Raw genomic sequence first — 27705 nt, 5'->3', positions numbered from 1 at the left:
TAACTACACAATTGGAACCTCTGAAAAATTGCTGACCACCTCACCTTTCATGACATCATCCATGATTCCATAGCCATGCTTTTTGTCTGAAACCCACTCTCCAATGTAAACACTGGCGGCCATTGAGGCGTGTTGTCCCTGGCGATAGATGCCATGACCGTGTCTCTGTCCGTCTTTAAAGGCTCCCTCATACAGGTCACCATTAGAATACCTTAACAGAAACAGAATAAATAATAAGAATATCTAAATAGAATAGAATAAATATCAAGGAGTATACTGATGAATTGAATTATGGACCTACTGTGGATTTAACAAGAATACAAGGATGGATTGTAAACAATACGTATGTACATGTATATGTAGGAATAATGAAACAGTCTGAGTGAAAGAGACCATATCTCTAGTACCCCCCCCCCCCCACCAAGTATTTTAAATACTGCATCTATAATTGATCCAACCTTAGCTAGTCCATGTAGACTTTGGCTAGTCCGTGAAGGAGTCCATTTCTCCAGCCCCCCCCCCCCCCTCCCCCCCCTCCAGTCCTCTAACTACTGTATTGATATAATAATAATAATGGTTTTATTTCCAATTTTGGTCCCAGAGGGCATACAAGATTACACTTCAGTTATTAGAGAGAATTATCTATTTATCTATTTACTGACTTGACTTTAGCGCTAGTCCATTAATTATGTAGAAGTCCAGTACCCCCTCCCCCCCCAATCCCTTGAACTAATGTATTACTGAACTGACTTTGGCTGGTCCGTGAATAAGTTCATCTCTCCAGTCCCCCCCCCCCCCCAAATCCTTTAACTATTGTATCTTAATAACTGACCTGACTTTAGCTAGTCCATGTAGGAGTCCATTTCTCCTGTAAACCCCCGATAATCCTTTAACTACTTTATGCCCCAGTCACACATTCACAGATCAACTCCACGATTCTACTACAGAATATTTTCCACAGTTGACACCGGAAAATCTAATGATACAGAGTTAGTACGGATGCACTACGGAATGGATACAAATTGATACATACGAATTACTACAGGTTTATAGGAGTTAAAACGGACTTCTACGTTCTAAAACGGTTTAGTAAGTTTTTCTAAAGAAGTACTACGGTGGTTTCATCCGTAGTGGAATTTTGAACATGTTCAAAAATTGTCGCAGCTATAGAAGTATTGCTACGTTTGGATACGATAACAGACGGAAAAGCCACGGGTCAATACATATCGCCACGAATGATTCCGGATCGCTTCCGTAGCTAATCCGGCATTTAATCTGTGAATGTGTGACTATGGCATTATCTATAACTGACCTGACTTTAGCTAGTCCATGTAGAAGTCCATCTCTCCAGTAATCCCCCCCCCCCCAGTCCTGTAACTACTATATCTTTATAACAGACCTGACTTTAGCTAGTCCATGAAGGAGTCCATCTCTCCAGTACCCCCCCCCCCCCCCCCATCCATTAACTACTATATCTTTATAACAGACCTGACTTTAGCTAGTCCATGTAGGAGTCCATCTCTCCAGTACCCCCCCCCCCATCCATTAACTACTTTATCTATAACAGACCTGACTTTAGCTAGTCCATGTAGGAGTCCATCTCTCCAGTACCCCCCCCCCCCATCCATTAACTACTTTATCTATAACTGACCTGACTTTGGCCAGTCCATGTAGGAGTCCATCTCTCCAGTACCCCCCCCCCCCCCATCCATTAACTACTTTATCTATAACTGACCTGACTTTGGCCAGTCCATGTAGGAGTCCATCTCTCCAGTACCCCTCCTGAGTTCTCTCACTCCCGTCATTCTGCTTTAGAATTAACTTGCCGTGTCTGCAAAGAAACTGAATCAATCAATGAACAAGTAAACTTAGTTATAGTTAGCCTACAGATCCGCTACAACAAAGTATACTGGTAAGTCCATTATAGGAAACAGCTGACTCAGACTTGATCATTCCTTCTCTCCTACCCATGCTGTAATCCTTCCTTGAAGTGTCCAACATATTTCCGTCCATCTGCCCACTTCATCTCACCGCTGAAACAATAAGAAAAATAATCATTCATATGATAACCGTGGATTGTGATGTTGTGATGGAGGACACATATATCCCAATACGGCCACACTAGTGTGTGGATGCTGAGACAAAGAACAAAGCAGCCATACTGAAGAATGGTGACATGGCAATTATCATCTATATTGGGGCGTAGACAAAGATCAGAAGAACTTTGGGATCAAGTGTAACTCAGACATTTCTATGGCACTATTTTGTGTAATGTACATGTTTCAATTGAGTGAGAATGTTAATATACTAATCTTTATTTCCTAGATCTTCCAAAAAATATTAAACACACAAGCTGTGTAATTTTCCAGATCATTCAATAATATCCAACATAAAAGCTGTGAAATGTAAACATACAAGCCGTGTAACTTCCCTGACAACCAGTAGCCGGAGTAGGTGGCCCCTTTGAACACGCCATGTTTTATAAACTGGTGGTTAGCAAAGCGGATGTCAGGTGGAGTCAGGCGATCATGGCTCCCTCTACGTGTCACAGACTTCTGACGACTCAGAACTTTGTTTATCGTGGAGTTCAGAGCGATCAGCCACTCCGTCTGTATAGAATAAAATACATCACAGGATTCACGAAGCTTAAAATTGAGAGAGTTATAAGATAAACTTCTTGTAAACATTTTTAAAAGCAGCTAAATTGTCTGCTTAATAAAATGAAAGTAGGATTTAAAGATGCTAATTTACAGAAATTTACTACAACTGAGCATTTATAGAATTTTTATTTTTTGAATTTTTACCTTTCCGTTGCTGTCAGCGGTAGACAATACAAGTGTTTCCTCCGGCGTGATCAAGGAGATTAAGTTCCTGGAATGGAGATGTGCACCATAAGAAATCTTGAATAATAAGTCCTGTAGCCAACTGGCCGCGGCTTTACAGAGTTCGTTAGATGATATTTTTTTACTATATTGTAGGAATTTAAAATAATATTTTTAGTGAAATATAAGGAGTTATTACCTTTGCTTTTCATTTTCTGGTGTTTCAACCCATAGGGTCTCCAAGGGGTAGGTTTGGAATGCTGAATACTGTAAACAAATGGTGATTCGCCACATGTTAATCACAAAGGAATCAGCTATAAACTTGGCTTTTTAACATAAACAAAATCAAAGTCAAAATAATTTGCGCTTTCCAATACAGACTAATAATACTCCAACCTTTGTTTGGAGGGGAATAAAACAAAGGTCAATATATATATAGTGGATGTATGACAATTCAGGCAGTACATGCATGTATGTATGGTTTTAATAGATTTAAAATTTTCACTGGTATAAAATTCTACATGTGTTTTCCTCAGACAAACCTATCATATACTGGATGATCTATAAACAAGGTTAATGATTTTATGGGGCATGTATTTATATTGTTGTTTGTACTGGGATGTCATGCCTCTTCTAGCAGGCAATGTCTCAGGTACTTGGTATAACATGGGTATAACATGTGCTATTAAATAATTACATAAAAACATCGACACTTGCCATCTACTCCAGTACATGTTGTAATATTTTTTATTCATTTAATCTTAAAGCATCTCAATAATGCAATATAAAAGTGATGATGGTTTTTGTTGAATGCTGTTTGTTAAAAGAATTAATAGCATCTGATGATGTATTGTATTAGCATAGAATGATGAAGTTCAAACAAGGAGATCATACTACCTTTGATTGACCAAACTGACGCTTTTTAAGCTACATGTAATATTACAAAATCAGAATTATTCTGCATTTACAGTTTCATTATACATGTATATAAACATCCTCAGAATTAGATTGTCAGGAAATGAAAATTACTTAGATACAAAAATACCATTTTGTTTTATTCAGTCATTAAAATTAAAATATCAAAAACCCATTGTTTACAAAATAATATTCACAATCTACTGTGTTTTTCCATTAAATTCTGTGATCTTTAAATGCCTCTAAATGCAACAACCTAATCACTGTGTATGAATTTACATGTAGTTTACATAAGTAGCTCCAGATCATTGTTTCTATGTAATAAAATTAAAAAAATATTTTATACATGTTGTTAAAACACCTTGTTTTCCAATTATTCAACAATAAAGTTGATTCTATTCTTAAAAGCAAAATTTCATGAGTTATTTTTCATGGATTATATTTTCAAGGCTCATCTTAACTTATCTCTTAGAAAACAGCTGTTCTTGCTGTTACTAATTTACTCCCTCAATGATCAACAATTTATACTGATTCATTAAATAAAATAAATTATTCCATCAATAAGGGAATGTAAATATAAGCATTAAATGAATTATTTTTGATGTCGTCGTGTCAATTACTGCCGTCAAGTGAGCAAAGTGAATATTGCGTGTTATGATAATTTGTCTGCTCACCTGACAGCAGTTATTGACACGACGACGTAAAAATAAACCATTTAATGATATAATGTACAACAAAGATGTGAGTCTACTGACCTGAGCGTGAACAAAGAGGTCGTTGAAGAGGAAGAAGTCATGGGTGGACATGCGCCCCGCCCCGTACAGAGAGAGGGTGTGGTCCCTGCTGCCCCGGACCAAACGCCTCGTGGGGATCTTCACTGCATCCTGTGGAGAGTAGAGAATATGCCATGTCAACAGAGTTGTCCTTCCTGGCTGCTTACAATGCTTTCAAAGGTGAAACATTGACCGATACTTCTAAGGCTACCCAAATATTACTAAAACCTTGCTACAAAGTGCAGTATTTTCAAATTGCTTCTTTTAGTTGCAGATGCAGTTTTGAAATGAACAAATAAGTGAAAAAGTAAGATGATTTGTCTGCATATAAAGCAGTTTTTGATAAAAATATCTCTATCCCGATGTAGGCAAACCAGTTTTTTGCCACTCAAATTATAACCCAAAAAACTCATTTGACCCTACCAGTAGATGAAAGAGCACTGCTCACAGTAAGTTTGGGAATGTTGGCATAATACTAGAAACACTAGTACAATGTGCTACAATATACATTAGTACCACTCACAATAATTTTATGTATGTTGGCATAATACTAGAAACACTAGTACCACTAGTACATTACCGGTAGTACCACTCACTATCAGTTTGGGGAAGTTGAGGGCCTCCCAGAAGACCTTGGTGTTCTTGGCCTGTCTGTGGTCAGTGCTGGTGGTCCGCTTTAGGGTCTGCCACTGTAGGGTCACTCTGCTTAACAGGCAGTTCTCCAGTGTTTCCTGGGGAATACCGAAATGCATATACATCATGTGTGGATCTAGAGGGGGTCAGGGGTCTGGACCCATCCACACCCACCCCTAGGAAAGTGAAAGTTCTTAAATTCACATAATGAAGTTACCTAAAATAGTCCTCAGAAACCCCCTGGCAAACCAATCCCCCCCCCCATCCCCACCCCACCCACCACCCCCCCCCCCCTCGAAAAAATTTTCACATTATACATTATTCTTTAATGTCCATTACTTGAATGTAAGGTACATGTACAATGTAATGTATATGATTTATATCATGGACTTATAGTGTATAATTGAGATAAATCCAAGAATTACAAGCTATTGATTCAAATACATTATCATATTTTCACTTAAATGATCTTTATTTGTAATCCACTGCATTTGATTTGACTAAGAATTTTTTTAGAATTTACTTACGGCTTCATAATTACAGACCAGCTTCTCGGTGAGTCGACAGTATTCCTTGATGTGACTGAACGGTCGATCGAATAGCACCTGTAGTTTTTCGGCCTTGTTTTTCTGGCTATATTTAGATCCATCTAGCAGAGTCTGTAATTCCTTGTCTATGGAATCAAAAAACTGTCTGCCAAAGAGAAATTAAAAAACCTCATTACAGCATTTCATTCTTTTCAAACTCTTGTACATGTACCTGCTGATTTTCATTTACCGCGGTAATGTTGAATATTGAATTGAAAAAAAAAATGCAGCCTTATTCTGATAACAAAATTTGTTCTATACACTTGACTAACATATGATTCAATGACAATTATACAGGAAATCAGGTTCTAGTAAAAAGGGACTCACTTCCCAGTTTTACACAAGTAATCAAAGCCCCCGATGGCCAACATGTCCGCGAAGCTGATGGAAAGGACCTTGAACTCACTGATGATCTCCTCACACCTCACAAAGAAATTAGCCTCCAAGAAGTTGTCCATGGACCGTATCCTGTTTGTCAAGTCCACAGAGTTCTCCCCAATCTACAAGAACGATGAGGCACATGCGACACAACAACATGAGATTACATAAAGGATTTGAGGATTCATGAACCCTTTAGTCATGTAGACTTAAAACATACTGTGAAATCATACAACTATGAGGTTATAAAAATAAGTTTCCTGTTCATTTCATGATATGTCTGATCTAATGGCTTATATATCACATGCACTCTGGTTGAAATTTAACCCTTGTTCTTGCTTTCTGTAATGATCAAAACTCATGGAAACTCTTTCTCTGTCAGTTACCATTCATTTTGGGACCATTATCAATGTCTTAAAAGATTTTTGAAACATGAAAACTGGCAGCCACCTACCAGATTGGTGATATTCTCAAATGCAGCCAGCAGGTTCTGGGTACAGGACTTGTACGGGAACACATCCAGGGTACTGAAGAAACCTGCTCAATTCAACCCTGACATTTAACACTGTGACCTTGGCTAAGAATTATAAATCAATTTCTGTCTGAGCTTTTATAGAATGGCAGCCCTTACTTGATTCTTTGAGAGGGTGGACCACAGAGGAGAGGATACAGTTGAGAAAGCTGTAAAATCTCCTCTCAGCGGCTGCGACCTCAAACAGGGAAGCTGTAAATCCTGTAAAACTCCAGCAGGAAATACAGGCGGAGTTATCTTCTCCTGCTGATATTGCACGCACCCAGCCTGCCTGCAAGAATAAATCATTGTTCATTAATTTCTCACATCTTATATACATATGTCCCAATTTTTTCATTAATATCTGATCACATGAACATCCAACCCCCCAAATAATAAATCCAGAAAACTGTTGGATACCTTACTGTCTAGAGAGAACTTACTTGTTTTAAGAAATTCAAGCAGGTCAGACGGTTTGTTTTGTATATTGGCACATAGAGATCTCTACTGAAATAGATCAAGAATGGATTCATTCATCACATTCAAGGATCATGGAATTGTATGGCAGTTTAATATATAATTTATGCAAAAAAGAGAGGACAATCTAAGTTACTAGAACTTGTGTCCAATCCTTTTGACATCTTTAGTCAATAATATACCTTCAATACATTCAAGGTGTATAATGAAGAAAACTCTGTAGTTCATGAAAACATTTTGGTATAATGTGTACTAAGTGTGTAATAAGAGACATCACTACCATGGGTGTTTCCCGACGTAGTGGATTTCTGGTTGGAATCCGTCTCGGTCCATCAGAAACACCGAGAATTTCTCCCCTGCAGCTATGTCCCAGGCATAGCAACGGTCCATCAGCTTTTAGATTGAAAACACAAGTTATTCACATTAACACGTTCCATTTCTCAGGGTTGTACAGAACCAAAAAATTACTCAATAAGTATTCTTGCTTTTTTCAAAGATCAAAAGATTAACATTAAAAGATTTTGTTTGTGCTGAACATTATTTTTTAGGTCACTTTCTTACATTGCAAGGGAGATAATTTGATATGATTACCCACACCATTTCCCCTTTTCAGGAATGATAAACTTCTGTGATAAATATAATTTTCTATCAAATTCTTCTTTTCTTTTCATAATCAAAATCACTTCCCAGAAAGCCAGAAAGATTGTATTATCTATTTTGCAAGTGGTCAGCACCCTTTCTATATATATATAACCTTGCATTGATGACTGCCATTACCAGGTATGGAACCTATCGTACCTTTATAGGACACGGTTTTGCTGTGTTATCAGAGCGGGCCAGTTGACCCGATGCATTTAACCCCCAGCTGTAAACCTAAAATAGATATCAAAGGTCAAATATAAGTAACAATCAAAATCAAAAGTCTTGAATGATACATAAACATAAGAGGTAATAAAGAGGACATAGTCCAGCTTCAGTTAAGTTTGTTTTCTTCCGGACCCATTAAAAGATCTGCAAGAGTCTTGTTCTGACCTTTGAGTCTGCGGTCAGGGCTAGGGAGTGGAATCCCCCTCCACAGACCTTGACCACCTTCGTCCCAATAAGCATCCTCACCACCTCGGGACGTTCCCTGAATCAAAATCATATACTGTAAGAGGGGAATTGAACAAGCAACCTCTGGTCATAATAACATTCATGCACCAATATGCCACGAACTTCTTTACTTTTATAGAGTAAAACATGTCTTTTTAGATTGCTCTTTGATTTAGATACATGTATTTTAAACAGATTGGAATATACTGTGGATTCCTTATTTTACGCAAGAAATTAATTCTGCAATTCAATTATTGTGCATCACATCACAAGAATATAAAATCAAGAACACCTAATTTTTATCATAGTGTAATTAAATTTAATTCTGTCCAAAAACTAAAAATATTTCAAAATTTGTGCGATGTGCCTCGTGCAATTTTACAAGGATATCAATTCATCGTACTTAATTAGGAATCTTTAGTATGTACGAATACATGGCATTATTAAATCAATATAACAAACAAGATTTCAAGAGTACAGATTTTGATGCACTTACCTATCAATTTCATCTCCATGACCCAGCTGTCCTTTGTTATTTTTACCCCAGGACCACACCTCTGTTTCCAAGGTAATTAAGGACTCTGTAGCTTCTGAGGTAACTTGAAGCTGGTCTTAATTACAGAACAAAGGAGGGAATCATTAGTACCTGTCTTTATATACATGTAACACTGTTAAGCAAACCTATAGAAGACACTTGAGACTTACCAATGGTGGTCTTTTTACTCAGGTTTTCCTGTTTGGCCTCTATTGTCCGCAGTGATAGCCTATTTGTATTTCCCTCTATGCCTGAGTCACTGATAAAACTTGTCTCCATCAAGGCCTGGGGGTCTGGGACCTCCACTCCCTGAGGGTCTGGGACCTCCACTCCCTGAGACCTGAGATCCTCCTCGGAGGTATCAAAGGCCAGGAAGAGCTGTGAGCCCATCCCACTGCTCTCTGAAGTTGTGTCCCTCGGCCGGTTGTCTGCAGAGAAGCCCAGTTTATCGGTGATACTACTGAGGGCTTTACTGGTCATGGAGGACATTTGTTGAGGAACAGCAGAAATATGGTTGATCACGTCAGATGGGTACATCTGCACCGAGGACAACAGACTCCCCAGGGTAGAAGTGGAGGGTGTGTCCTGTTGTTGAGAACAATCTTCTTCCTCTGTTTTGTCCTCGTACTGCTCGGCAAGGTACTTCCTTGCCTCCTCCTCATTGACGAAGCTGACAGATTTTGTTGCTGACAGCCTATTTGACCCTGGACACTTCTGCATTCCTTGATGATCTGAGGAACTGTTTCCTGCTGATTCACTGGTAGGAAAAGTCTCCTGTTTCACCCATATATCTTCCTCCTCATGATGTTCTTCATTTATCTGAGGCGCCCCCGACTTTTCCTTGGTTTTCCTTTGATCTGAGTCCTCAACACTTTCAAACACATCACTATCACATCGCGCCCTCTGTCCAACTCCTGGATCTGCTAATTCTGATTCATTATCACACTTACACAGATGTTCATCATTGATGATACAAGTATCATTGGTCTCCTGATAGGTATAAATCTCAGAGTTACATTTGGCACAGGTTTTTGGGAGGATTTTGTGAGTATTGGTCTCTGAGGCCCTGGACCTCCTAGTCTTCACTGGGGAATACGAATCCTCCAGTATACTCCTCTCTAACACAGCCAGCGTGTGGGAGAACCCACAACTTATCCCCAGGACATTTCTCCCCACGAGTCTCTCCAACAGAACAGGGGAGGCGGTGGATTTCTGTTTGATCCCCAGCCCCTCCCCTGACCCCCACACCCACACTTCCCTGGCCCCAGACAGAGCTACAGTGTGGGACTTTCCACAGGACACCTCTACAATGTCAACCTGGTCCTCAATAGGGACTCCGTGCTGACAATGGTCGAAGGTCTCCCGGTGGACCGGGACTAGTTGTGGGACAGTCACTGTCTTCTCCGTGGAGGCACACTGGAATTCCCGGGAATCCCCCCAGCAGTACACCTGTCCTAATCTACTGACCGCTGCACTGTGGTTACAACCGCAAGCCACATCCTTTATCTGGACATCTATAATTGAAGCAATATATAAAAACAAAGTACCCGGTAAAATTCACTGTTCTTGATGGAAAATTCTTGCTTTTATAACTGAATATCAAAGTATAGTTTTCATCTTTTATTTGTTGGGGGGGGGGGGGGGGTGGGGGAGGGGGAAAAACTTTGCAAGTATATCCATTCAATTAATCATGAGTAAGCTCAACAGCAAAATACATCTTTTTGACATGCTCAGTGGTATGCCAATTTTAAAGGAAATTACATTTCAAATTAAAAATTGATGTGATTTCCTGACTAGGTAAGAACACCTGGATTTACCTGATAATCCAGACACCTGTACAGGATCATAAGCCTGATCCTTGTCTCCGGTAATCACTCCCAGCTGTCCATGGACATTGCTCCCACAGGAAAACAAGCGCCCATCTAATGTCAAGAAAACCGAGTGGTCGGTCCCTATAGCAACCTTCCTGATGGGAATGCCAAACAGGGCGGGAAACTTAACCACCTCCACATCTCCATGGTAACCTTGCCACATATACAGGAGACCATCTTTTTCGTCTTTGCTGTAATTCAAACAAATTATCAGCATTGAAATAAATTCTGTGTCTCTTGCAGAATGACCTATTTTTGAGACCAAAGTCTTCAGTCTGCAGTCAATTCTTCCTCTTACGCTTGTTTCATCCACCCCCTCCTCCCCCCTACCCCCAAAAGTCTTCTCAAAATTAATCTTGGCCGTCTACAGTACATGACAAGGAATACCGGTAGAGACCAGTTCATTATCTACAACCAGACATGACTGTACTGATGCTTGATGAATTGCAATTTTTATTGTACTCTGTAAATTTTGAATTATCTTATGTACAAGTCTTGTATATGAATGCTTTGGAAAAATTACAATTAAATTATTTATCAAGGGTAAGTTTCTGTTGTTGTACAGGATGGATTCCAGAGATCCAGAATTGACTGTACTGTCTCAGACATCAGATCACCTCACCATACAAAGCCAGTCTGAGACCGTGGCCTGGGGGGACAGTTGGACCAGCGGCGAGGAACCAGACCTGGCACGGTCACTGCTGGCTTTGTACTGTGTACGGTTGTACAAGTGTCAGATTCCTACCTCAAAGGTGTCAAATTACACACCTGTACAATAGACATAGTCCTCCTGGTATTTAAACTCCAAAGACTGATTCCCTTCTGGACATATATTCTATAACTCTATACACAATGCTAAATTGAAAAAACTTAAAAAATTGAGGACTCGGTCATAAAACAAAGCACCCCCCTCTTGTATTTCTCTCTAGGTCCCAGTGTTGACACCATGGGACTTCTTTCTAACAGTTGTAATAAATGGCTGCGATGTTTTAAATGATTTCATTCCTTTATTCTTTTCTAACACAATAGCTGTCATTTGATCTGTGTAGGCACAGTGTGACTGTGTATTTTGGCCAAACACAATTAAAATTTGTAATGAAACCTCTGACATGGTAGAAAAAAAAGTGCAAAGCTAATTCGGTCTAACATGTTTGGACTTTTCCTTCCATTTATCTACTGATCTGTCGAAAAAGGAGGGTTTTTTTTAAATTTTGGTTTGGTGAGTACAATTTTAAATGTAGAGTATATTCTTGTAATAAATTCTTCATATAAATTTTACTTATTATCATACCATATTTAGCATAAGTCAGTTATTAAATATTTGCGTTGTTCTTCACATGTTTGCATTTATTTAATGCACCTCTCTATACCAATCATTCAATTAATGCACTTCTCTATGAAAATTCCATAGACTGCACTGAGAACTGTTTACATATGATATGAACTTTCACAGTAACATAAGCTTTGTATGTCACTTGGAACCCCTCCCAGCATAAGCTTTGTATCTCATTTGGAACTCTTCCAAGCATATGCTTTGTATGTCGTTTGAAGCTCCTCCCAGCATATGCTCTGTATGTAACTTGTAACCCCTCCCAGCATATGGTTTGAATGTCACTTGGAACCCCTCCCAACATAAAGTTTGTATGTCATTTGGAACCCCTCACAGTATATGCGTTGTATGTCACTTAGAGCCCCTCTTTGCTTGTCACTTTATATAAGCCTGTATAAAGCCAAAGGTGCTTATATACTGCCAAATTTAAAGGACAGATGAGTCGTTTGATAAAAGTAACTGAATTTTCTTGTTTTTATTGCAAATTTTTCAAATTTTTTTATAATATAAGTAACATATCAATGATATGTTTTAATCATATTCATTTACATTTCTGTGAGAGAAAATTTTAAAAGCATGCTCTACAACAATCTTTAATGCACTTAAAATCAGGCAGCTTAAATGAATTTCAAATGATTTCACAGCTTTATCTCATAGTTTGATGTTAAGATGACCTGACATTTAATTCTATCTAGGTCCAGCTAAGAATAACATTGTTACATGGGGTATATCATTTACAGATTTATTTTAAAAATACCAGGATATACAGAAATCGTTTCGTTACATGTATACGTCCAATCCATTACCCAGCATGCAGCAGGATTGATCCCTACCATACTTCAACATGAACCAATATAAGCCAAGAACAAATTTAAACATCTAATTAGCTTTCTTTATGACTTTTCTCTTTCTATTTAAATTCCAGGCAAAATCTTATTAGCAGTAACAGTGTTATAGTATTAGCTTTGTTAACGGGACTATTTAAAATTAGATACAATTCCAGCCATGAAGGCTTGATTAAACAAAGAAAAATGTCACACCTAGGTGCTGCTGCCTGGTGTTTAAGTCTCCTACAATAACAGAATTCAGTCTAGATTTTCTTTTTTTTTCAAAATGTCAGTGTTGGGTTTTTTTTCTCTTCATGGCCTATCTTCATACCAACTGTATTTAACATCCCCCACCCCCCCCCCAAAAAAAAAATATATATAGTAACTAGCATGTATTATGGTGAAACTGGTTGTTAAAAGATCATATAAGGTTTTTAAGTGCAACTTCTTCTGTAACAAGAAATTATATGTAATAAAAATATTGGTACTATAACTCTATCTCTGTCTCTTCTCCTGATTTCCTCTATAATTAAAAATGTACCGGTAGTACTTTTGTAGTGTAGTATTTTTGGGGTCGGACTGTGTCTAGCATCATGGTTCTCAGGCATGCGTGTGATAAATTAATTGCCGTAAAATAAATCACACAGCAGAAGCTTTTAACAGCTGATCTGAATTGATCCAGAAAAAGAAAATGGGTTTCTGAGTATTTCAAAAGTTTTGGACATTTTTCCCTGGAGAGGCAGTGAACCAGTCAACTTGCTCCACCCACGGTCGTTAACTGTGTTCCGTTCCGCCTGAGTGACTGCAGGCCCTGCACCCTGCTATTTCTATATACAGGCACAACAATGAGCGGGGAATTTCTATGTATACCTCCATTCAACAGGAGTCGTTTTCTACTTTTTTGGCTGGTTGATCACACTGAATTGACTCAGGGATTTCCACAATTCACACCTTGATGTGGCTCTGTACAGAGGAGGTGGCTAGATTTGTTACACCTGTGTAGGACTTACCTAAACCAATTCTACAAAAGGTACTGTATAGTCTCAGGACAGTGTTTATTTTTCCTCTGAATCTACTAATACCTCATTTGAGATGTCACATACTTTAAATACCTCTATTAGGTTACATTTATTTTATTCCTGTGAAGCTACAATGTACCCATACTGAGTTACTGCATACAGTAACTATAAATACCTATAATGAGCGATCAATTCTTTCTCTAAAGGTACTACTGTAATTGTAATTTGTAGTATTTCCATCTAATACATTCAATAGTACTTTTATGACAGATATCATAGTAAAAGTACTTTTTCATTTCCTCTGCATTGAGTTTGAAAACCAAGAGTCATCAGGAATTCATTGACTTGCTTGGATTAATGCATACCTTTAATCAAAATTGTTTAATCATCACTGTAATAGTTGAAAAACCAAGAAATTTTCTATCAGGACATGCATAAAACACACAGAGTGATGTGTAAACAGAGAACAGGACCTTATGTAATCATACAAAACACCAGTGAATCTCCAATGTTTGCCTTCCTCTTCTGGCTCTTGAATCAAGCGGTCCCTCACTAACACACTAATGGGCACTACCTCACAGACCTACCTCAAAGTATTACCTACCTCTTCCAGCTGTCTCTTACCTGGTCATTTTATCTTACATCCAAAGGTAAGAATTACCGCCTCTCTTCATAGCCATCTCACCTCATGTTCATACAAACTACCTAACTCTTCCAGCTGTCTCTCTCAATGATCATCTCATCATTTATATAATTACCTCAAACAATTACTTACCCCTTTTCTCTGTCTTTTTGGTCTGCCATTACATCTATTCACCCCGATGTCTGCTCTCTATCATGGCTTCTTCCTGCAACGACATACAATATCTCAGATATTAATACTCAGCGAGGTTTCAGTGAAACCTTCAAAACACTAATTTTTTTTTTAGACATAACGTTTAATGGATTAAAATTATAAACAGATGCCAGTTACCACCCTAAATGCAAATGACAAAGACTAAACACATCAGTAAAATGATGCTGCATGATATCACAAATCTTTCTGGTCTGAGTTAAGTCAAGCAAGACAGATAAAATTACCAGTCCCAGTAAGTTTACAAAGCAATTGTAGGTTTGTGTCCTCCACTCGCTGATGATACAACATAATTGCATACAAATCATATAACACTATACAATGTGGTGATGCTAAGTCACCAGGATGCTGTGTGTTTCATTCAGACAGCGATGACCGTGGGACGTGAGCTTTATTTCTGTATATAGTCGCATCCTTCAACTTTTATTACAAATCTTGAAATTACTATTATTTACTCTCCAAGTCATTATCTCCTTTTGTCAGTGACATAAATACATTGAAGAATATAATAAGTACTGCTGTCTCCATGAATAAGTATCCCAAGTGCCAGTTGGTGTAAAACTCTCTCACATTTTTAAAAGGGTAGCTGCATGGTCAAAGCATATTTTTTTTTTTTTTGGGGGGGGGGGGGGGGGGGGGGGAGTAATGTAGGAATGTAGGCTATACGGTCCAGGTAATTAATGAGTCTGATCATTCATTTAGTATATTCTCCCATGTCACCCTCAGGTAATGAATACAGAACCATCACTTTTACCTGTGCATGTATAAAAATAGAATTCTGCTTATAAAGAGAAGTCTGTGACTCTGTGTACATGAATGCAGCACACACCTGCTTGACTATTACCTGAAGTTATCTTTACTGTTTATAACAGAACTGAAGTCTGAACCAGACAGGAAAAACTACAAGTAAGTGCATCTCATTCTGATGAATGAATGAGATGACCATATACTTGTATATGCTGAGATACAATGACCTGTAAATAGATCTAAATACATACTACACACACAATCAATATACAATAGCTCTTTAAGTCCTGAGGGGGATAGAAATTTTAATTACTCTATAAGGGCTTCTATGAGTAAATCTGATAATTCCTGATCACTTCTCAATTTTTATTTAAATCTGCCTCCATTCTCAGCAAAGTGTGAATATTGAGACAGGAATTAACACTCACGGAACTCTGTACTCAGATATGCACCGAAAGTATACGTAAGAGAGAGCTGCCAGCTTTTTACAGAATTCAATATGTAGAACCTTTCAACAAATTGTCGGCCGTATTGATAAATATTTCAGATAAGTAGATTTAAATGATTATGCAAACAAGTTATTTGTCCCATTGTCATGAACCAGTTCTGTTTGTTGGCCATAAAAACCTAACCAAGCATGATTATTCTGATCCCATAAAGAGAGGCTGTTCTTGCTAGCCACCTTACACATGTCCAGCGGTCTCACCAGGTCCCCCTGCGTCTGACTGCATCGCCTGTTAGTGGGCCCTCAGTGTCTGCCTGCTCTAGGCCAGTGTATTCTGTGACTGTTCAGTCAAGCACCTGCTTCGGGACTTCTTTCCCACCGTGAACCAATCAATATTACCACCCTATCAAGCATGGCTAAGTCTTCATTGAATTTTTAAAGGAGAAAAAATTCACACGGATTTATAAATGTTTAAGAATTTCAGGTAGGAGTGATTTCTTTTTTCTCATAATGCGTATAAACTAGGGATAAGTGAAGTTTACAGGTACCATAAAAAATACAAAAGGGTATACGTGAAGTTGATTCAGCCACTGTCCCACATACGTGTAGGTTATATAAAACACCTAATGCATTTGCCAGCAACTCTATTTACAAGGGCATTCTGAAGGCCACAAAGCTAACAGAAGCTTCATTAGTAAATGTACAATCTCCATTCAATGATCATGTTCAATGCATTCTATCCCATCTCTTCAAGCATTTTACAATCTCATCAATGGATGATGTTATGAAATGGCACAAGGTATTATGGTCCCACTAAGATCCAAAATTTTGTATTGTCATTCGCTGACTTAACAAAGATTAATAGTACACAATATCCTTTTATTAGAGCACCTTTTTACAGACAAAAACTACCTCATGGAACAGTGCCTTTATATTGTCCAGCCAGTCATAATGCACAGCTTGCCATAATGCACCACATACAATGGAGCCCCCAGTTTTTTTTCCGTCTAACATAAAGTCCTGTTGATATTTTTCAGTATGAAGCCTAAGACTCATGAACCCTCAACCCACAAAGGCTTCAGTCCAGGGCCTTCTGTACAAGATGAACAGTGAGGTCTCGACCTCATCAATGGCTGACCCTCTAGGTCAGACTGAGGTCAAGGTCATTGTCCATGGCCAGGACAATGTTATAGTGAAAGAAATGGGCTCATTCCCCAGGGAAGAGGAGGGGGCTACTTCACACCAAGGTTATGTAAATGAGGGGCTAGAGACAGAGGAAGAAGACATTCTCTCCCCTCACAAAATAGAGCTGGATGGCTTTAATGTGGAAGGTCAGTCTAACAATAAATACTACATATATTCATTCAAAGACAACTTGCCTATCATATTTGAATTAATAATGTATTAATTTACCATGTAATTTTGGGGTTTACTGGAAAACCACAGTTAAGTTAACTTTTAAATCTTCTATCTCCTACCAAAGAATGTATGCTAAAAACCATATATTTTTTAATCATTATTGTTCAGGATAAATACATCTACCATTCATTGTATACTACTTTTTTTAGGTGAAGAAATGAAGCCAATAGATGTCATATTTGACCCTAGTCCTCTGAACTCTGAGAGTTCAGAAACAAGACAGCATTACAAACAGAACAACACAGGCTTCTCTAACATCAGCCCCAGGGCAGCCAAATACCGTGAGGGAACAAAAGCCAAACTCAGCAAAATGATCACCGTCCCTGGAGGCTCCACATGGGGGCCCCAGAGTGCCAAGTCTCCAACCTCAATGACGGCCTCTCAGGTGGGGTCAGTCCGGGGATTACCGGGGGATCTCAGGACAAAGAACCTAAGTGGTACTGTGAGGAGCCACCATTCTGCAGGGGCCACCACCGTTCACAGTTTGCCCAGTGTCCATAGCAGCGTCCCCATGCACATACGGAGGCCAGTCAGGGGAACCCTCAGAGGATATCCTGCCGGGACCGTGACAAAGGGATCAATGGCATTCCGGAGAAACTACCAGGCTAAGGAGAACCTGGTGTCTCGGTTTGACATCGAGCTTGACCAGCATGAGAAACACCGCTTCTGCCCAGGGGAAGAACTATCTGGGAGGATTGTGTTTGACATAAAGGGAAAGTTAGAAATCAGGTTCATCGAGTTTCTCATAACTGGGTACACAGCTGTTACTCTGTCCAGGGGTCCAAATTCAGGAAGAAAAAAGACATTCCGTGACGTTTTTCTCAACAAACGTAACTACATTGTGGGTACGTCCGACGGTAAATGGTCCATTGTGGTGAATCCTGGACACTACGTGTCAAAGTTCAAATTCCTCCTGCCCAGTAACCTTCCTTCATCACTGAAATACAAAAACCAACAAAACGGTTTTGGTGCCGAGATTGAATACACAGTGAAGGCGAGAATCTGTGATGAGATAGGATCGTCCTCTGCCCGAAGTACACACTCCCTGAACAACTTTGTCAAAATCATCCTCTCCCGTCGAAGTTCTTTCACTGTACGGCGAAGATTTGACATTCATTCCATTCCAAACGCTCTTCTGCCCGTGATTCACCAGGAGGACGTAACTCTGTCATCCTGTTCGTTTTTCTCCAGTGACATAGCCAGTGTCAACTTGATTCTGGATCGATCCTGCTTCCTGGCTGGAGACGACGTACAAGTCAGACTTGAAATTGAAAACAAGTACACAAAACAAATAAAAATGATTGAAGGCTGTTTACAACAGCACATAACAATGGTTAAACCTAAATCCCATTTCACATTCAATCTATCCACGTTCGGTGAGAAGAACCCTAAAGGAACTGTGGTCAGCAAACCCCATCAATCCATGGCTTGTTTTGACATCTCACTGCCCACGGGAATCAACATTTTACCCAGCATCAACCCCGGGTGTCGGCTCATTCATGTAACATACAGCCTCCGTATTGTTGTCCATTTCTCTTCCTGCGGAGGCCAGCTACTGTTAGAACTACCAGTTCACATTGGCCCATGTGCCGATCCAATAAACTTAGAGAAGAGAAACTCTGTCCCGGTTTTTAATCGCCCCAAACGGTTTCCCCATTTCTCCCCCCATCCTAACGGACATATACAGAACGGACATGCTGGGAAAGAGACCACGGCTCCCGTCAGGGTCTTCACCAAGTTCTCCCACTCTGCCTCCTCTGCACTCTGTTGTTCTTCTGACACTGCCTTGTGATCAAACACTGACCAACCAACCCCCCCCCCCCACTCACCCACCCCCACAACTTTATTTTTGTCTCACCCTGTTGTCAGTGGGTGATTTGGCAAAGGAGGGACTTCAAAACAAGAAATCTACTATATAGATTCAGATTATCAGATACATTTGTGAACTTTGCTGATCCCCATTTCAATTTATTTATTATCTACAGTATCATTTTTGTCAATTTTTTAACATTTCATCAATAGTTTTTCTGTCCAAAGTTCGAAGATGATTTTTAATCATGACACCTTTTCATTAAGCTTCCCTGACCAGAAACAAGATTTTTCTAAAATCAAAACAGAATTCTTCACCGACGATTACACGTGATTTATTTTATATTGACATCTATTGCTGTGATGTGTAGTGTCTGCAATATTGTGTTTATGTTTCAAAATATATAAGTTTAAAGAGAACACAGTTTGATGACACCTTAAAAGTTTTTTGTAATTTATCTTCTGAACTGTGAACATGTATCAATATTATAAGTTAAGTTCAGCTTTTTTTGCCCAGGCTGTAGTCTCAGGCCATCTACCTGTTCAATATTAAACCATTTCTATATATCTCAATCACATTTACTTCAAGTATTAATTATTGTCCTTTCATTATTTTTCATGTTGATATACAGTGTAAGATGGCCCCTTCCCTTGATATTGATTCCCTAACACTGCTCATTCTGTCCTGTTTATGTCCATTAAATTCAAAGGAAGAGAACATTCTAGGGAAGAAAGCTTTCATTATTGATGATAGGCCATGCATTATAGATCTAACAGGAAGAGGCGGACCTACTAGCGAGTGCTACAGTCTAATAGCATCCAGTTTGTTCCACATATGTGCAAAATAAATACTTTGTGTAGGTTCACGGTTCACCATTCAAACTATAGTACTTTCTATTGAACAAAAATAAATTAAGATTTAAGCTATAGTACTTCTTAAACAACAATAAATATTTCTTTCAGTATATTGGTCTCTAAAACAAGAGATTTATTAAACTGGGTAGATTTGTCGACAGCTACATAAGCTTTGATGTTAAGCATTCCTTAAATCAGGTCTGTACCTTAGAAAAACCTTAATGTCAAATTCTACATGCTTCTGGAATCAGATCAATTTCATATCATAATTAACATTGATTAACGATTCTGGAGCTTTGGTTGTTTCAAACTTCCAAGAACCACATCCCATTTAGACTTGCTTTACCTATCTACCTTATTTATTATCGTATTTCATTATCTCGAGTAAAAGTAGTTAATATGAAATGAAATATAAAGCAACCTTATGTTTTATTTACTTGTAAATGGAAAGAATATGTAAATGTATATGCATAAAATTAAATGCTTTGAAATTATGTGCAGGTATACACAATGTATTTTTGCAATAAATTTATCTATGATGTATAAAAGCTTTACACCTGTGTTGATTACTTTTATATAAAGGAATCATAAACAGGAGAAATATATATTATAATAAATCTTGTGACATTTGATGATGGAAATATTAAAACGAACCAGGATCTTAGTTATGGTAACAACTTCAATTAAAGACAGGACAAACCGGCCTTGCTGTCCAAATGTTTAAAGACAGGACAAACCGGCCTCGCTGTCCAAATGTTTAAAGACAGGACAAACCGGCCTCGCTGTCCAAATGTTTAAAGACAGGACAAACCGGCCTCGCTGTCCAAATGTTTAAAGACAGGACAAACCGGCCTCGCTGTCCGCAAGGAGTCGGAGACGTTGATGCCAGGAGGGATAGGATGGGAATCATCAATCACAAATAAATGAGACATCATTTATTGAGATGGCGACCATAAAAAATTTGAAAACTTATTTTTTTAATATCTAATGGTCTAAATAATGATCTATTATAGACACATGTCTAAAATGCCACCCCCTTTTACAGACTAAAGCTATTTTATAAATGAAAGTAGCTGGTGCACTTTGGCTACAGCATTACCCTCATAATACTAGTACTCCAGTTCATTAAGCAAGGCAGAATCTGTTAAGTGCAATCAGACCTATCAATTTTCTTGTCTTTAATTTGTATCATAAGTGGAGTTGATTTTGAACTTTTCACTAAAACCTTTCAAAGTTTAAAGACAAATATGTTTCTCCCAGTGATATATAGCAGGGACCTATAGGAGGAGAAAAATCAAGTATTTCATAGTAAAATCTTATGATAGTAAGCCATTAGAAAAATTAATGCAGTTTAACAGAGAAAAGCATCAGAGTTATCTTTCCTGACACAATATTAATACAGGACTTCAACCTCAACAAATCAAGCACTCTGGCTTTGTCATTAGTTTTTACATAGGTTATTAGCCTTAATCTTATCTCAGCCCAGACTGACATAAGTATATAAGGTATGTAAAATGTTTTGAAATAAAATGTTAAATCAACTTATTATCACTAAAGTGTTCAAGGTACAAGATACCTATTGTATAGCATTTAATCAATCTAAAGTGATTGCCATCATTTGCAGCTGTAATTTCAAAAAAGGATAATTCCAAGGTTTTTTAATTTGAGCACATTTAGCCAGTGCAGCTCAACAGTGAGTAAAACAAGCTCTAAATTGCGTTGGAAAAAGAACAAGTTTAAGCTATAGAAAGCAACACATTCAGATCTGTAAATAAGGCCTGTATTAGCATAAATATTATTGGGTTTTTTTGTTTCTTAAATATAAGGTATTAGTTTCAATCATATATTAGTAGATACTCACTGGAAAATGCGAATATGCATAACACTTAGAACACCGACTATTGATACCGAAAGTAGCTTGAAGCATGGCTGTACAAAGCAAAAGTAAAATTACTTAGACAATTCAATTTAAGATAAGTGCTATGCATTACAAACACATTGAGCTGGGAAGATTCAACCCTAATGTTATATGCAGATAGTACCAGTAGCATATTTGGCATTTGTTTGTATCCTGTCTGAAGACATTTTATGCACCACATTTTCTTGGATTAGGCCTATAGAAAAATTTATATATTCAATCACAACAACCTGCCCTAGGATATTTATGCAGCAAAATTTGCTTGATTAATTAACATTTATTTAACATTTATAAATACCTTACAGTTCAAACAATGCAACTAAATATCGTGAACAAATATTAAGATTTCCTCTATTAACCACCCCCCCCCCCCCCCAAAAAAAAAAAAAAAAAATAGCTGAACAGGTTGTATTAATCACAGCTACCTGGGTTTTGTGTCGAAACATACATGAAATATGTGAATGGTTGAAAAGTGTAAGACATCACAAGTACCTCAGAATAATGAAAGATGCCTGGGTAAAACCACAAATAATTATCTTGAGCTGATCTGACATTTGTCAAGAAAATTAGATTAGATAGAAAATTTCCCAGAGAACACTATGCCTACAATTATTTCATTTAAATTATAAGGAGTTGATATCCCCCAATGAACAATGAGTTCATATTTTCAGAGAAAGGTACTGTAACGATGCATGAAATAAAATTTGGCGTTGCATTCCACCTTATCAACTGACAGCAAGTGACGGGACGAGAGAACTGGGACAGAGGGGTAACGATTGAGTTGCACTGCAGTTCTGAAGCTAACAATCTACAAACATATGTTTAATAAAAGGCTTCTCTTTTACCTTAAATTGTACTTCCTATGTCTTGATTAACATTCAAATTGACACTTCCCATCAATGAACAAATAAACAAAACAACAATGTCAACATTTGTTTTCGTCTTCTCACCTGAATTTGTGGCAGGAATATCAGAAACCCCGAACCCGAGAGATTAAAAACCTCTCTCTCTCTCTCTCTCTCTCTCTCTCTCTCTCTCTCTCTCTCTCTCTCTCTCCTCTCTCTCTCTCTCTCTCTCTCTCTCTCTCTCTCTCTCTCTCTCTCTCTCTCTCTCTCTCTCTCTCTCTCTCTCTCTCTCTCTCTCCCTCCCTCCCTCTCTCTCAGGCTATAAAATTATTCCCAAAAGAAGATGGGGTCGAACTCCAACCCACCCGACCTGGGAAAATTCAAATTTATTAAACTCACACAGTAAATTTACCATAAAACAGGTTTTGGACCCCCCCCCCGTGATCACAATAATCTCTCGGCCCCTCCCCTGAAAATTTTACAGCAATATCTTTAATTAATTATTATACAACTGTGGGCTTTATCTACGCCTATGTCACACTGCATGCTTTTGGTACGTACCCTGTTCTCCCTTGTAACACCTTCTAGTCTAACTTGCATGTTTATATTGTAAAACACCTACTAAGTTTATAGTAATATTTAAAGACTTAAAGAACTGACTTCCGTGGCAAAAATTGGTCCACTTCTCATTCCAGATAAATTATCAACAGTCAATAAAGTTTTTCCAGTAAGTAAAAACCTTTTGAGGAAGGTCACTTTTACTAGGGTCAATCAAAAAATACGAAGACATTGAAAGTGGTTGTTTTATTTCATACAAGTCATACAATGTAACTAATAGATTAATTTATACACCAACACTCATTTAATTGATACGTGAGCTTTCATTCCATTTGATGAAAATGTTATTTTTTTACTCGATTTTAAAAGCAAAGGGTTTTGTCACCACGGAGCACGGTAACGTCCAAAACGGTGAAACACGACGTCAATATGACGTTAGCACAGTTTATCAAAATATCACATCTATAGATCACGCTTAGTCTCTTGTGCCTTCGTACATTTTAAAACGGCAATATACCACTTGACATCTTATATGATTTGCTCACATTTGCATGTCGAGAGTTAGTTCTTCGAGTTTTTCATTTTTTACCGTGTATCTCTTCTTGAACCTCTCCTGAACCTCTCCTGAACCTCAGATGACGCTATACTTATTCTTTTGACTGATATTCTATTTTCTTTCGGACTGTTTGGTGCCCAAAATACAGTTACCACCAAACCCCACAAAATGTATTATAGTTAAACACACATATGCGAGCAACTTTTGACAAATTATTTGCATCATCGAGCATTTTCACAGTTTCTATGGGGGGTTCCCAGAGTTAAATCCATACCGTTTGTACTTCTCGTTCCCCCGTGACATCCGGCGACGTCAGTGCTTTTAGTTAATTTTAGTGAGGACTACCTGTCTTTTGAAACTGTTTTTTTTTTATTTAACGAAACAATATATCCCGTTATTAGATTTTAAAAAGGCCTTGGACTTTCAGTAGGATGTAAATATCTATTTCTTGCGTCAAAACAAGTTAGATTTCAAAGAGCCATGGCTGAGTGGCCAGCAATGAAATATAGACATGCCTACGTCACATTGCCGATTGACACAACTACCCAAAGTCCAAGCTCTTGTTAAAATGGTTCTATTTTGCACATAGAATATCAATTCAATTCAATTTATTATCCTTGAGCTTTACAACTCATCGGAATACAAATTATAATACATATAAAATTATATACAAATGTGCAATGTGCAGTATAAGTGGGTGGACATATTAAGACAATATAATCATGTACATATCTTAAGATATGAATGGACATAAATGTATGATAAGTAGCGTAAACTGTAGTATTATTACAATGCTGCGCTCTCATTTTGGAAGCGCTAGACAAATATTTTCCTAAATTATTGAGTTCCTTTGTATTGTTAACACTTAAAAGTTTAGCTAGCTTAAAAACACTTGGTTTTTTGTAATAAAAACTCTTTATATATTTTTTTTCGTAATTCGGCGTAAAAAGGACATATGAGTATAAAGTGGAACTCATCTTTTAAATCTTCTTTATTACAATGATTGCAAAATCTTTCATTTCTTGGCACCTTGTTGTGTCGACCTTTTTCAATATTTAAAGAGTGTGATGAAGTTCAAAAAATACTTATAAAATTTTTTTGAAGTATAATTAATCGGTCTCCTAAGATAAGTTTGCTAACAAAAATTATCCACAAGGTGTTGATATAACCTACTCTTTGGAGATGTCGAAAAAGATGACATCAAACTTTGTTTATAAATATCTAATATTCTACATATATGTATATATCATGACAATATTTAATTTGAGGATGTGATATTATTTGGTTTAAAGGCGTGAAAACTTTGTATTTAGTGCCACCCGGTAAATCTAAAATTTACAACTTTACATCGCGGTCGGAGTTATGAAAGATCTAAGACTCTCAAGAGTCTTTTTAACCATTCGCAAAATACTTTATTAATGATAGATTTTCATTGGAAATGTGTACGTAGCCACAACATAGGCAAACAACCTTATAATCTTTTTTTTTTAATTTTACTTGCATGATATATTGTCTTAGACAGTTTCATTATCCTAAGGCCTGGTCTGCGTTTAGGCTTTCGACCAAGTTTATAAATGCTACTAGCTGTTTCATGTGTTTGTTAGATACCGAATATCATAGAAAATACTTTGAAACATCGTCGGAACCCACGGGTTTTCTATCCGTTACACTGCTTTCAACAGTGCAACGGATAGAAAACCCGAGGGTTCCGGAAAATAAATGCATGGTTTTGTAAGGAAAAAAATCCCATTAATTATGACTTTGTTATAACATGCGTCACTGATTTCCGGTTGAATATATTCTCTCTCTCTCTCTCTCTCTCTCTCTCTCTCTCTCTCTCTCTCTCTCATTTAAATCACCCGCTACAACGTTACCCGCGCCACCCGCTGTAATATTATTCGCGAAAGTTTTATATCTGGCGATGCTAATTTTCGCGACACGCGTGGCGATACACAGGCCCGATCATCTATTGACCTGACATAACGCTGGTCATCGACAGGCCGCCGGGGGTAACTCGATCGTCCGATTTTACAGACAACAGTGCGCGGAATTCTATCATCTGCTTAGCGCACACATTCGCAGCTGTTACAGATAAGCTAGGGGGAGAAAGGGGCTTTGGGAAGGGATAACAAGAAAAATTATACAAACTGTTAACAAAAATCTTCTTTTAATAATCAATATTATAAAAATAAATACTAAATTATACTAAATTCCCAGGTGAGACACTAGCTTGACGGAATGTCGTATAAGTGTTTGCCCGTGGACGTCCATTACATTATCTGTACAATCCCTTGCATTGCCGAGTGACGCGCTAACCTCGGGGGGAATTTTGCATCTTTCCATCAGAATATTTTCTGCGCATGCGTTCCTGGGGCGTTGGCTATAACAAAAGTTTACGTTACATTTGGGCAAAACTTTTTTCCCTGTTTCTCTACCAAGTTTGTAGGTGTGTGAGCGATTAACGAACGGAGTAAATATGTCTGGGGAATGGCAGCATGGATTATTCGGATGCTTTGATAATTTCAGCTTGTGTTTGATCTCTTACTTTGTGCCGTGCTACCAGTTCGGGAAGAATGCTGAGGCGGTGGGGGAGTCCTGTCTGCTGTGTGGCCTAGCTCTCCTCGTCCCCCTCGTGGATTTGTGGGCAGTCATCAGTATTCGAGGGAAAATCCGCGAGTCTAAAGGAATTCAAGGAAGCTTGGTGGGGGACTTATTGACTTGGTGCGTTTGTCCCCTGTGTGCCTTGGTTCAAGAGTCCCAGGAGTTGCAGGGAATGAGCCCCCAGGCCATGGCCCGGGAGTAGCGGCAGGGACGTCTGTGTGTGTGACAGTGCATGGTTATATTTTTTATATCATTTTGTGTAAAAATGAGGACTTTTAGATCCATTTATTGATCGTTTTGTAGTGAGCAGTTTTTCTCCGTAGCGTTATTCGTCAGCAATATTGCCAAGTTAGTAGAGAGCTGGATTTGATGGGTTGTAATGGCGCCGGGGCACCTACGGGGCACCCACGGGACGCGGGAAATTTAGGACACAGACTGGTGATATACACTGAACTAGCATGCCTAAAAAAACATTAAACTACTTTTTTCATGTTAAATGATTATGCTTGTATAATATTGGACATATTTTGTACTAGTGTTCATTTTTTTAATACGTATATAAAATTTACCTCAAACAATAAAATTTTCATTCATAAAGATCGTGTTCTTATACTATCTATTGAAGATATTTAAGATACGTGTTTTTCTCCGTGAATCACTTCTATGCGGGGATTTCCCCGCCTCATTACCTCGATATGCATTGTTGAATCCACAGTTTTTTGTTAATATACCCCCCCCCCCCCCCGAACCAGCATCAGATTGCTATCAGTAAGATAATCAGATACCCAAGGCCCTACCAAACACATTTATTTATATATCTTTCAACATCAAAAGATAATGATTGCGCAATCCAACAGTTATAATTGGTTCATTGAAAAACAAAGAGAGACACCTGCGGCGAGGCATTTGACATATTATTTACCTGAGATACAGGTTTAGCTGGTTTAAGAAAATGCATAATTACGCGTTTTAATTTTAACACATACGCATATTTTTCTTCTTTTTGAACATCCTGTTACTCTAAATTATAATTTGCTTTGTTTCGTTTTCTATTAAGAGGGAAATTAGAAGGTGAATTGTTCACGGAAGTTGCATTAATTTGCAATATATGTGTAGACTGTTTTGCATATACCTTTTGTAAATAGCTGGGTACGTGTTGGAAATCCCAAGAAACTGTTTGTCCAATTACATTTAAGACATAACGTGTTTCAAGCTTCCTTCTGTTTCTCTGTGATACAGAAGGAAGCTAGAAAATAAACCCCCAAATCTACAACCTATAGTTACCGCATTGCTGCTTGTCCAGTTCACATAGGTATGCGGCAAATGTTG

At 38.1% G+C, this 27705-nt stretch overlaps 3 protein-coding genes across 8 annotated transcripts in view; 2 read left to right on the top strand and 1 right to left on the bottom strand.

Annotated features, from left to right (window-relative positions):
• Positions 1–22795, bottom strand: part of LOC105327937 (alsin) — a 76245-nt gene extending 53450 nt beyond the window's left edge. For 2 of the 5 annotated variants that reach the window (XM_066077532.1, XM_066077529.1), the window contains exons 1-22: positions 22662–22795; positions 14546–14618; positions 10541–10785; positions 8894–10237; positions 8685–8799; positions 8129–8225; positions 7895–7969; positions 7377–7489; positions 7063–7126; positions 6740–6911; positions 6563–6645; positions 6058–6230; positions 5671–5836; positions 5107–5241; positions 4493–4621; positions 3720–3749; positions 3022–3089; positions 2805–2871; positions 2416–2609; positions 1968–2033; positions 1736–1831; positions 45–211 (exon numbers count right to left, since the gene is read on the bottom strand). In XM_066077532.1, the coding sequence (XP_065933604.1) occupies positions 45–211; positions 1736–1831; positions 1968–2033; positions 2416–2609; positions 2805–2871; positions 3022–3089; positions 3720–3749; positions 4493–4621; positions 5107–5241; positions 5671–5836; positions 6058–6230; positions 6563–6645; positions 6740–6911; positions 7063–7126; positions 7377–7489; positions 7895–7969; positions 8129–8225; positions 8685–8799; positions 8894–10237; positions 10541–10785; positions 14546–14574 (3628 nt within the window). In that variant the 5' untranslated portion in view covers positions 14575–14618; positions 22662–22795. Of the gene's footprint in view, positions 1–44; positions 212–1735; positions 1832–1967; positions 2034–2415; positions 2610–2804; positions 2872–3021; positions 3090–3719; positions 3750–4492; positions 4622–5106; positions 5242–5670; positions 5837–6057; positions 6231–6562; positions 6646–6739; positions 6912–7062; positions 7127–7376; positions 7490–7894; positions 7970–8128; positions 8226–8684; positions 8800–8893; positions 10238–10540; positions 10786–14545; positions 14619–14850; positions 14876–16057; positions 16187–22661 lie in introns of those variants that run through there. The other 3 variants (XM_066077530.1, XM_066077531.1, XM_066077534.1) reach the window with 3 other exon arrangements.
• Positions 13486–20423, top strand: LOC105327914 (uncharacterized). 2 transcript variants are annotated; one of them, XM_011428595.4, is made up of 3 exons: positions 13486–13781; positions 16853–17146; positions 17384–20423. In XM_011428595.4, exons 2-3 carry the CDS (start codon positions 16870–16872, stop codon positions 19024–19026), a joined length of 1920 nt encoding a protein of 639 aa, XP_011426897.3. In that variant the 5' UTR covers positions 13486–13781; positions 16853–16869; the 3' UTR covers positions 19027–20423. The 2 variants fall into 2 exon arrangements, with proteins under 2 accessions (XP_011426897.3, XP_065933607.1); XM_066077535.1 differs by lacking the exon at positions 13486–13781 and adding an exon at positions 16158–16299.
• Positions 22796–26115: 3320 nt separating the features above from the next.
• LOC105345004 (uncharacterized) lies at positions 26116–26973 on the top strand. Its single transcript, XM_011452967.4, has one exon. It carries the CDS (start codon positions 26252–26254, stop codon positions 26576–26578), a length of 327 nt encoding a protein of 108 aa, XP_011451269.1. The 5' UTR covers positions 26116–26251; the 3' UTR covers positions 26579–26973.
• The last annotated feature ends 732 nt before the right edge of the window (positions 26974–27705 follow it).

This window comes from Magallana gigas, chromosome 2 (assembly GCF_963853765.1).
Source record: "Magallana gigas chromosome 2, xbMagGiga1.1, whole genome shotgun sequence".
In the NCBI taxonomy this organism is placed as follows: domain Eukaryota; kingdom Metazoa; phylum Mollusca; class Bivalvia; order Ostreida; family Ostreidae; genus Magallana; species Magallana gigas.
Note: the sequence above shows the minus strand (reverse complement) of the source record. Positions and strands in the feature narration are given on the sequence as shown.